This window comes from Bos grunniens, chromosome 11 (genome assembly GCF_055505025.1).
Source record: "Bos grunniens cultivar Pamir isolate PY7600 chromosome 11, Bosgru_T2T1.0, whole genome shotgun sequence".
Lineage (NCBI taxonomy): Eukaryota > Metazoa > Chordata > Mammalia > Artiodactyla > Bovidae > Bos > Bos grunniens.
The window spans coordinates 46,457,946-46,470,229 of record NC_141175.1 but is presented as its reverse complement, the minus strand read 5'-3'; the positions used below and the strand labels follow the sequence as shown (position 1 = coordinate 46,470,229).

Below are 12,284 nucleotides of genomic sequence, written 5' to 3'. Positions count from 1 at the left end.
GGTAGCAAGAATACACAGAAGAACTATACAAAAAAGATCTTCATGACCCAGGTAATCACGATGGTGTGATCACTCACCTAGAGCCAGACATCCTGGAATGTGATGTCAAGTGGGCCTTAGGAAGCATCACACGAACAAAACTAGTGGAGGTGATGGAATTCCAGTTGAGCTATTCCAAATCCTAAAAGATGATGCTGTGAAAGTGCTGACCTCAATTCGCCAACAAGTTTGGAAAACTCAGCAGTGGCCACAGGACTGGAAAAGGTCAGTTTTTATTCCAATCCCAAAGAAAGGCAATGCCAAAGAATGCTCAAACTACTGCACAATTGCACTCATCTCACACGCTAGTAAAGTAATGCTCAAAATTCTCCAAGCCAGGCTTCAGCAATACGTGAACTGTGAACTTCCAGATGTTCAAGGTGGTTTTAGAAAAGGCAGAGGAACCAGAGATCAAATTGCCAACATCTGCTGGCAGGTGGAAGGCAATCATCGGAAGGCTAGAGAGTTACAGAAAAACATCTATTTCTACTTTATTGACTATGCCAAAGCCTTTGACTGTGTGGATCACAACAAGCTGTGGAAAATCCTTAAAGAGATGGGAATACTAGACCAGCTGACCTGCCTCCTGAGAAACCTGTATGCAGGTCAGGAAGCAAGTTAGAACTGGACATGGAACAACAGACTGGTTCTAAATAGGGAAAGGAGTATGTCAAGGCTATATATTGTCACCCTGCTTATTTAACTTATATGCAGAGTACATCATGAGAAACGCTGGGCTGGATGAAGCACAAGCTGGAATCAAGATGGCCTGGAGAAATTTCAGTAACCTCAGATATGCAGATGACACCACCCTTATGGCAGAAAGTGAAGAAGAACTGAAGATCTTCTTGATAAGAGTGAAAGAGGAGAGTGAAAAGTTGGCTTAAACCTCAGCATTCAGAAAAGTAAGATCGTGGCATCTGGGCCTATCACATCATGGCAAATAGATGGGGAAAGAGTGGAAACAGTGACAGACTTTATTTTGGGGGGCTCCAAAATCACTGCAGATGGTGACTACAGCCATGAAATTAAAAGACGCTTACTCCTTGGAAGGAAAGTTATGACCAACCTAGAAAAGATATTAAAAAGCAGAGACATTACTTTGTCAACAAATGTCCATCTAGTCAAGGCTATGGTTTTTCCGGTAGTCATGCATGGATGTGAGAGTTGGACTATAAAGAAAGCTGAGCGCCAAAGAATTGATGCTTTTGAACTGTGGTGTTGGAGAAGACTCTTCAGAGTCCCTTGGTCTGCAAGGAGATCCAACCAGTCCATCTTAAAAGGAGATCAGTCCTGGGTGTTCATTGGAAGGACTGATGTTGAAGCTGAAACTCCAATACTTTGGCCACCTGATGCAAAGAGCTGACTCATTTGAAAAGACACTGATGCTGGCAAAGATTGAAGGCAGGATGAGAAGGGGATGACAGAGGATGAAATGGTTGGATGGCATCACCGACTCAATGGACATGAATTTGGGTAATCTCTGGGAGTTGGTGATGGACAGGGAGGCCTGGTGTGCTGCAGCCCATGGGGTCACAAAGAGTCGGACATGACTGAGTGACTGAGATGAACTGATCCTTAAATCCTCAAAATTTTTCTTAAAACTAATCATACTTATATGGCAAGTTAATAATGATTATTGTGGCAGCTACCATGTTACGGACTTCTGTGGAAATTATAGAGAGATGTAATCAGGAATTATTTTTTAAAATATCACCCAAATAGTTCACATGTCAATTAATTCACTTAGATTGAAGTGGGTTTGTTCAGTACTGAAACATTTAACATCAGATAGCAAAGAATAAGTTTTGAGGGGGAGAGGGGAGACTTTTTTTCATTTTCTAATTTTTGGAGTTAAATTCTTTTTAATCCCATTTCTTTATTTTTACCTCCCTTTAAACTACTTTTAATGTTTGATAAATAACTTGGTAAGGCCTGAGCAGAGGTAAGAGAGATTCTGAGGCTATATCTCCAGCTCAATGAGAAGGAGTCTCATGACACTAACTGTTGCAACTAGTGCAGAGTGAGAGTGACATACGAGTATGGTTTATTTCACCTCTCTGGTTTAGATTACTTGGTACCCAGAGTCTCATGAGAGCTGACTGTTGTTAGGCAGAGATGTAGATACTTGGTTATTGGTTTTAAATGAATCTACTTCTGTTGCAGTTAAAAGAATGTACATAATTGAATACAGAATGCTATTACCAGTACAGACCTTATATAACTAGATGGAGTTCCCTTGGTATACTTATTATGTTTGGGTGGTTTGTGTCTTAGCCTTGTAGACTCAGAAATGCTATTGTTACTGTGCATACAAGATATTGAACTCTTGGGAACAGAATGGTATTGCCAAAAAAAAAAAAAAAAATTGCAACAAACTAATAAAAATAACCAAAATATAAATTTATTACTTTTATTATAATAGTAATATTATAATCGGAATAGGAAGAATAATCATTGTATATACCAGATACTTGTGTTTATGGATGACTGACTAGCTTTCCTGGTGGCTCAAGTGGTAAAGGATGTGAAATTTGCTCAGTTGTGTCTGACTCTTTGCAACCCCATGGACTATACAGTCCATGGAATTCTCCAGGCCAGAATACTGGAGTGGGTAGCCTTTACCTTCTCCAGGAGATCTTCCCAACCCAGGGATTGAACCCAGGTCTCCTATATCACAGGCGGATTGTTTACCAGCTGAGCCACAAGGGAAGCCCAAGAATACTGAAGTAGATAACCTGTCCCTTCTTGCAGTGGATCTTCCCACCCCAGGAATTGAACCAGAGTCTCCAGCATTGCAGGCAAATTCTTTACCAACTGAGCTATCAGGGAAGCCCCAAATGGTAAAGAAACCGCCTTAAATGCAAGAGACCTGGCTTCAACCCCTGGATCGGGAAGATCTCCTGGAGAAGGGAATGGCAATCCACTCCTATATTCTTGCCTGAAGAGTTCGATAGACAGAGGAGCCTAGTGGCCTACAGTCCATGGAGTCGCAAAAAGTCACACATGACTGAGCGACTTTCACTTTCTTTTCACTTCTTTCAACTGGGTAAATATCTACTCATAAAGAGAGTTATCAGGAAAGGAAGATTTTCTGTCTGGACCTAAACTCTAGGTAAAGAAAAAAAACTTCTCTAGGAAGTTATAAGCATAAACCTACCCTCATGTGGATTTGATGTTATGTTGGCAGGATAGTCTGGGATCCCCCCACCAAGCCAAGAAAATAAGAAACAAAGTAGCTCCTAAACTACTTGGCAAATGCAAGCATGAAACACTGAACAGAGGCAGTCCTAGCTCAGACTACACAGGATTTCCTCAACAAGTCCTGAACTCACAATCTAGAATTACAAAATACACAAGGAAATAGTTTACTAAGGGAAGAGTCAAGACCAGTATTATAAATGCAAGCAATTCAAATGATAGATTTATCAGATAGAGACTATAAAACAAATATGTATAAATGATTAATGACTCAAATCTCTGTACCTAAGGTATTATACACAAGCCATATAAAGAAATATGCTTATGAAATTAAAATTCATAGAGAATCAAACATTAAATTAGACACAATGAAACAAGAAAAGGTTAACTGGATCTTGCGAAGAATGTGAAGGAGTTATTCAGAATGTAACACAGGAGATATAAAAATTTGTAAAAATATGTAGGAAAGAGGTAATTCAACATAATTTGATAACGATTTTCTAGCGAAAAGAATAGAGAAAATAACAAAGAGGCTATCAAAGGCATAATGGCTGATGATTTTTCAGAACTACTGAAACACGTGAGTCTCCAGACTCAGGAAAATTCAAGGAGTCTGAAGCCAGATAAATTAAAAGAAGTACACATTTAGACATGTTGTAGTAAGATTGCTCAAAACCAGACATAAGGAGACCTTAACAACAACCAGAAACGAGATAAATTACAAAAGAACAGTACTAAGCCAACAGTGGACAAAGCAATGACACCCTACTTCAGTACTCTTGCCTGGAAAATCCCATGGACAGAGGAGCCTGGTAGGCTGCAGTCCATGGGGTTGCTGAGAGTCTGACACGACTGAGTGACTTCCCTTTGACTTTTCACTTTTATGCATTGGAGAAGGAAATGGCAACTCACTCCAGTATTCTTGCCTGGAGAATCCCAGGGATGGGGGAGCCTGGTGGGCTGCCATCTATGGGGTCCACAGAGTCAACGTGACTGAAGTGACTTAGCAGCAAGCCAACAGTGGGCTACTATTTCAAAGCACTGAGGTGAATTAACTAACAACTAGAATAAACTACCCAGCTAAACTATCATTTAAGTATGAGACTGAAATAAAGACATTTTCAGTGCCTGGGAGAATTTGCTATTAAAAGAGCTTCACTGAATGAACTTCTAAAGGATAGTACCTAACAAGTGAATTTTAACACAGAGGAAGAGATGAAATGCAAGGGAAAAAAGGTTTGGTGAGAGGAGCATTAAAAAATAAATGTTTCCTCATCTTATTTCCTTTTCTGTGGATGTGGAGAATACATAGGATTTACTTTCATTACAAACATTTTCCCAAGGGTCTGTATATAGCGAGCTGAGTGTGACTTTGTATTTTAAAGATTTTAAAATACTTCTTAAAAGGGAAGATTTTATTGTTAATGATTTACAAAACAAAAGATTAATTGTGCCTATTTCCAAATTGTAAGTTATCATTGGTTTGGGTTTTTCCTTATGATTTTCAGTATGTTCTAGTTTTATAAATAAAGGTATTACAGTATTTTAGTTGGGAATAAACTATTTTTATAAAGATTAACAGTAAATCCTTTTCATTTAGATCAAATCCTTTTTATGAACCTAAACCGACTCCTCCTCCAAACAATTTGCTAAGTCCAGTTCAAGAACTGGAAACTGAAAGGAGAGTAAAAAGAAAAGCCCCAGCCCCACCAGCCATCTCACCAAAGACAGGAGGAGTAAATGAAAACACAGGTGTTTCTGCAGGAAGAGATCTCTCCACTTCTCCTAAGGTAGGAGTTTAATCTTATTAAAACATATATTAATGTTTGTTTGTTTTCAAATTAAGAACAGTTATGGTTAGCTATTAATATTTTGATGGTATAAAAAAATATAAGTAAATCCATTATACTGCAACATAGTATATACATTTGGAAGTCTATAAATTTATAGTACGTTATAGATTGGATTGTCTGGGTTAAGATTTGCTTTTTAAATGCTGTTTTGAAGTCAGAGGGAGAAAGGCAGTATAATTGTAGCGTTGGTGCTTTGAAAAAAGGATATACTCTAAAGTAGCTAGTCATGATAGACAGGTTACTCTAATATAGAGGAAAGAACAGAAATCATCTTTTTGAGAAATGTTACCAGAAAGATTGACACCCAGTGCAGAGAAATACTCTGCTGAAGAATTTCAATATTGTCCCTTTGATTTATGTCAGATAACAATTGTGGCCTTATTGTCATTCTTTTTTAGAAATGTTAATGGATAATAACTTCATGGAAAGGTAAAGCGCAGTCTTAGAACAAAGTCTAAAGCTTCTAAATGGTTTGACTGCAAATAGTATATCTTTCATTTGAAAGGTAGAGATGTTGGATTTAGCAAGTCTTTTAAGGTAAATAACTCACGACAGTACTCATGAGTGTGTTGTTGTTGTTACCATATGATATTATTTAATTCTCACAGGTAGTTAGGGGGGAAAAGAGATGAACTTGAACTCAGAAGGATAAAGGTCACAGGTCCCTCAGCCAACAGACAGGATTGGAACTGGCATATTCATTAATTACGTGCTCTCTGGACCATATTCCATCTCAGATGCCTGGGCTGCTGCTTTTCTCAAGGGCATCAAATTTCAGTAGTTCCTGTTGTATTTTATAGTTCATTCTGTGCCTTTCATTAAATGCCAGAGTTCTGAAATAGTTTGTTTGCTTTTATTTTCGTTGTTTGAGGGGAAGTGAGTTCACTGAGGTCCTCACTCTGCCATTCTGTAAGTCAGTCTCCAGGTGTGTGTTTTTATATCAGGTGTGTTTAACTGTGTGTAACTTCAGGAGGAGAAACTAGGACTAAATTCTGTCTTGCTATTGGCTAGGGAAGTTGGGAGTGGAGTCTATAAATGAAGGCAGTAGAGAATAGAAATATAAAGCAAAAGAGATGGTCAATTCCTATACCCGTGAGAGCAAAAATAAAGGTGGCAATTGAGGCATTGGTCAAAATCAAAAAGCTAATGTTTAGATTCTTTATCCATTCTAACCATCAAGAATACCTACAAATGTCCTGTTTCCCTGAATCTCTATTCTGTTGCCTACTCTCTCTCCCTGTCCCCCTTCTGTAGGCCATTGAAGTTTGAAGCTAATCACAAAATCCTAATTTCTTCATGCTGCTGCTGCTAAGTCGCATCAGTCGTGTCCGACTCTGTGCGACCCCATAGACGGCAGCCCAACAGGCTCCTCTGTCCCTGGGATTCTCCAGGCAAGAACACTGGAGTGGGTTGCCATTTCCTTCTCCAGTGCATGAAAGTGAAAAGTGAAAGTAAAGTTGCTCAGTCGTGTCCGACTGTTAGTGACTCCATGGATTGTAGCCTATCAGGCTCCTCCATCCATGGGATTCTCCAGGCAAGAGTCCTGGAGTGGGGTGCCATTGCCTTCTCCAAATCTCTTCATAGGTGAATAGAAAGGAATTTAACGGTACCCTGTTGTATGCCAGGCAATGTTCTATAACTTCATTTGATCGACAAAACAACCTGAGAAATAAATACCATTATTTCCTTTTTACACTGAGAAACTGAACCTTAGTTAAGTAACTTGCTCAAAGTGATAAAGCTAGTATTGACAGTGCCAGGATTAAAATTCAGGTTTTTTGAGTCTAAAACCCACGTTTCCCATTGTGCCTTTCTACCTGTAGAGAGGTATTTCCAGTTCCAAGTTAGAACTCTAAATACATTTTTCCATAGAAATATTGTTACTCACGGTGATTGAATTCTATTGTAGTGAAGTATAATATAGCTATTTTTTATGTTATTTTGAGGGTGGTGTTCTGTTGTAGACATATTGTGGAATAAATTATCTTTATGGGGAAAACTGAGCATTTTACCACCATGCTTTGCTTGGAAAATGCCTCATCGTGTTCAGACACACAATCAGTTGTATTCACAGTAACCTGCTGATCTGGAAGTTAATTTGGATAACTCAACTGTGTGAAACACAACTATGAAAGATTAATTTTAAAAAAGATTGCTGATATTATTATTAAATGAGAAAAAAACAAAGTGCATAACTGTATAGTATGGTAACTTTTGTATGTATAAAGTTTTATTTAAAAGGCTTTATTCACACACATATACACATGTAGACAGACATGCATGCTCCTATACAGTTTGGAAGGACTCACAAGTAAGAGAAAGATCTTACTTTAAGGAGAAAGATCTTGAGGGGATGGTGGGTATGCACAAGGTTGAAGGAGGCATTTCTTTTCCTTTTTTCCCTTTCTATGTTGTTTAAATATTTGAATTTTATAAAATGTTTTTTTTTCTCTTTTTGTTTGTTATACTGAGAGGCTATTGAGTAATGAGATCATGGATCTTTTTTTATTGTTGCCTTTTGTACAAGATACTAGATGACATTTCCCCCCCAAATTCATCCCTCAAAATAGAGAAAGTTACTCTCAGGTTTGACCAGCAGTATTAGCTTGGTGGTGGCCTGGGGTTCCATCAGATACCTTAGTGTTGTGCAGTGGTAACCAGGTATAGAGGCTTAATAATAGAAAACTTGGTCTTCTGTTCCATTTCCATAGCACTTTGGAAATTCTTTTTATTTTGTATATTTATGTAAGATTTCATTTGGGGGAAAAAAAATGAACCATTGCCAAAAAAAAAGGTAAGAAATTGAAAACTACTAACTGCAGTTATGTGTGAGATAAAGAAGATTAGAATCAATGGCATATTGATGATAATCAAAAATGATAAATGATAGCTGAAAAAGAACAGTGGCATGGAGCTTATTATAGGAATAGACTTGTTTGTGTGTGTGTATGTGCGTTTATATGTGTGCATATCCAAGTAGTTCCTGAAGACTTTGTTTGCAGTATTAAAGCTTGGTAAAATAATGACCATTTGACAACCTTGAGTCAACATGAAAAAGTCTTATTATGCTTCGTATACAATGTTCTGTTTAGGAAAGCAGGACAGTGTGTTTTATATAAAAATATATATACTAAAATTAGTGTTTTGATGCTTAAAACAATATGCTTCTTGGCCAATTATTTACTATATTTTTAAATTGAAAAGGAAGCAATATTTCAAATAAAGCTTTTGGGAAAAGAAAACAGACTCAAAATTCAGTTGAATAATAAAATAATATTTATACCAAATATTTATATTTTGTTTTGGATAACAAAGTGCTAAACTGCACTCAGTAGCATTTGACTGCAGAGGCTAATCACTGTCATAGAATGAGCGCTCAGCCAGATGAGTACTTTCCTCCACCTGTAACCCGAAACTACTTATTTTTAAGAAAATTTATGGAAAAAAAGCCAAGACCAGAATTTAAACAGATAATAAGCCTATACTTATATTGTAAATAAAATTCAAACTGCCCACCTAAAGGCAGTTAAGATTCCCCCAGTGTCATAAATCTATATAAACTCCTCACTCCAGACCATTGATTTCTGTATTTGGAAATTGAGAAAACTATGACACTTTTTAAGCCAACTTGGTAAAAAAGACCAATGTTTAGGGAAGTAACCTGACATTTAAAACACAAGCATCCAATAAGATAAAATGATAAATAAGGCTCAATGGTGGCTGATCACCATTTACTGACTGAATTTAAGTTAATAAGTATATAACTCTGAACTCCTAGATATGATTCATGCAACTTAGTGTAAAATGCGAGTCAGATAATAAGAGCTTAGGTACATAAATGACCTTGTTGCCAAATACAGCACAAAGGTATTTTACTAAGCACTGTACACCTAATTCCATAAAAATCACAATATAAATAGTTAATTGTCAATGATAAAGAATTTTTAAAAATTCAACTTGCACTTATGATAACGTGGAGAAGCTCCCCCCCCCCCCATCCGCCGCCACACATTGGATGGTGAAATAAGCCTGATCATGTGGAGAAGATCAGATCAGATCAGATCAGTCGCTCAGTCGTGTCCGACTCTTTGCGACCTCATGAATCGCAGCACGCCAGGCCTCCCTGTCCATCACCAACTCCCGGAGTTCACTCAGACTCACGACCATCAAGTCAGTGATGCCATCCAGCCATCTCATCCTCTGTCGTCCCCTTCTCCTCGTGCCCCCAATGCCTCCCAGCATCAGAGTCTTTTCCAGTGAGTCAACTCTTCGCATGAGGTGGCCAAAGTACTGGAGTTTCAGCATCAGCATCATTCCTTCCAAAGAAATCCCAGGGTTGATCTCCTTCAGAATGGACTGGTTGGATCTCCTTGCAGTCCAAGGGACTCTCAAGAGTCTTCTCCAACACCACAGTTCAAATGCATCAATTCTTCAGCCCTCAGCCTTCTTCTCAGTCCAACTCTCACATCCATACATGACCACAGGAAAAACCATAGCCTTGACTAGATGAACCTTTGTTGTCAAAGTAATGTCTCTGCTTTTCAATATGCTATCTAGGTTGGTCATAACTTTCCTTCCAAGGAGTAAGTGCCTTTTAATTTCATGGCTGCAGTCACCATCTGTAGTGATTTTGGAACCCAGAAAAATAATGTTTGACACTATTTCCACTGTTTCCCCATCTATTTCCCATGAAGTGATGGGACCGGATGCCATGATCTTCGTTTTCTGAATGTTGAGCTTTAAGCCAACTTTTTCACTCTCCACTTTCACTTTCATCAAGAGGCTTTTTAGTTCCTCTTCACTTTCTGCCATAAGGGTGGTATCATCTGCATATCTGAGGTTATTGATATTTCTCCTGGCAATCTTGATTCCAGCTTGTGTTTCTTCCAGTCCAGCGTTTCTCATGATGTGCTCTGCATATAAGTTAAATAAGCAGGGTGACAATATACAGCCTTGACGTACTCCTTTTCCTATTTGCAACCAGTCTGTTGTTCCATGTCCAGTTCTAACTGTTGCTTCCTGACCTGCATACAAATTTCTCAAGAGGCAGATCAGGTGTTCTGGTATTCCCATCTCTTTCAGAATTTTCCACAGTTCATTGTGATCCACACAGTCAAAGGCTTTGGCATAGTCAATAAAGCAGAGATAGGTGTTTTTCTGGAACTCTCTTGCTTTTCCAATGATCCAGTGGATGTTGGCAATTTGGTCTCTGGTTCCTCTGCCTTTTCTAAAACCACCTTGAACATCTGGAAGTTCACGGTTCACATATTGCTGAAGCCTGACTTGCAGAATTTTGAGCATTACTTTACTAGCGTGTGAGATGAGTGCAATTGTGTGGTAGTTTGAGCATTCTTTGGCATTGCCTTTCTTTGGGATTGGAATGAAAACTGATCTCCAGTCCTGTGGCCACTGCTGAGTTTTCCAAATTTGCTGGCATATTGAGTGCAGCACTTTCACAGCATCATCTTTCAGGATTTGGAATAGCTCAACTGGAATTCCATCACCTCCACTAGCTTTGTTCGTAGTGATGCTTTCTAAGGCCTACTTGACTTCACATTCTAGGATGTCTGGCTCTAGGTCAGTGATCACACCATCGTGATTATCTGGGTCGTGAAGATCTTTTTTGTACAGTTCTTCTGTGTATTCTTGCCATCTCTTCTTAATATCTTCTGCTTCTGTTAGGTCCATATCATTTCTGTCCTTTATCAAGCTAATCTTTGCATGAAATGTTCCTTTGGTATCTCTGATTTTCTTTAAGAGATCCCTAGTCTTTCCCATTCTGTTGTTTTCCTCTATTTCTTTGCATTGATCGCTGAAGAAGGCTTTCTTATCTCTTCTTGCTGTTCTTTGGAACTCTGCATTCAGATGTTTATATCTTTCCTTTTCTCCTTTGCTTTTCGCTTCTCTTCTTTTCACAGCTATTTGTAAGGCCTCCCCAGACAGCCATTTTTCTTTTCTGCATTTCTTTTCCATGGGGATGGTCTTGATCCCTGTCTCCTGTATAATGTCACGAACCTCATTCCATAGTTCATCAGGCACTCTGTCTATCAGATCTACACCCTTAAATCTATTTCTCACTTCCACTGTATAATCATAAGGGATTTGATTTAGGTCATACCTGAATGGTCTAGTGGTTTTCCCTATTTTCTTCAATTTCAGTCTGAATTTGGCAATAAGGAGTTCATGGTCTGATCCACAGTCAGCTCCTGGTCTTGTTTTTGCTGACTGTATAGAGCTTCTCCATCTTTGGCTGCAAAGAATATAATCAATCTGATTTCGGTGTTGACCATCGGGTGATGTCCATGTATAGAGTCTTCTCTTGTGTTTTTGGAAGAGGGTGTTTGTTATAACCAGTGCATTTTCTTGGCAAAACTCTATTAGTCTTTGCCCTGCTTCATTCCGTATTCCAAGGCCAAACTTGCCCGTTACTCCAGGTGTTTCTTGACTTCCTACTTTTGCATTCCAGTCCCCTATAATGAAAAGGACATCTTTTTTGGGTATTAGTTCTAAAAGGTGTTGTAGGTTTTTATAGAACTGTTCAACTTCAGCTTCTTCAGCATTACTGGTTGGGGCATAGACTTGGATTACTGTGATGTTGAATGGTTTGCCTTGGACACGAACAGAGATCATTCTGTTGTTTCTGAGATTGCATCCAAGTACTGCATTTCGGACTCTTTTGTTGATCATGATGGCCACTCCATTTCTTCTGAGGGATTCCTTCCCACAGTAGTAGATAATGGTCATCTGAGTTAAATTCACCCATTCCAGTCCATTTTAGTTCGCTGATTCCTAGAATGTCAATATTCACTCTTACCATCTCTTGTTTGACCACTTCCAATTTGCCTTGATTCATGGACCTGACATTACAGGTTCCTATGCAATATTGCTCTTTATAGCATCGGACCTTGCTTCTATCACCAGTCACATCCTTGCTTCTATCACCAGTCACATCCACAGCTGGGTATTCTTTTTGCTTGGCTCCATCCCTTCATTCTTTCTGGAGTTATTTCTCCACTGATCTCCAGTAGCATATTGGGCACCTACTGATCTGGGGAGTACCTCTTTCAGTATCCTATCATTTTGCCTTTTCATACTGTTCATGGGGTTCTCAAGGCAAGAATACTGAAGTGGTTTGCCATTCCCTTCTTCAGTGGACCACATTCTGTCAGATCTCTCCACCATGACCCGGCC

The 12,284-nt window shown here is 38.7% G+C and overlaps 1 protein-coding gene across 31 annotated transcripts in view; it reads left to right on the top strand.

Moving 5' to 3' along the window:
* The window catches only part of EHBP1 (EH domain binding protein 1), a 580,191-nt gene that overhangs the window by 404,941 nt on the left and 162,966 nt on the right, over positions 1 to 12,284 (top strand). For all 31 annotated transcript variants that reach the window (XM_086326384.1, XM_086326385.1, XM_086326386.1 and 28 more), the window contains one exon: positions 4,841 to 5,030. In XM_086326384.1, the coding sequence (XP_086182510.1) occupies positions 4,841 to 5,030 (190 nt within the window). The remainder of the gene's footprint in view (positions 1 to 4,840; positions 5,031 to 12,284) is intronic.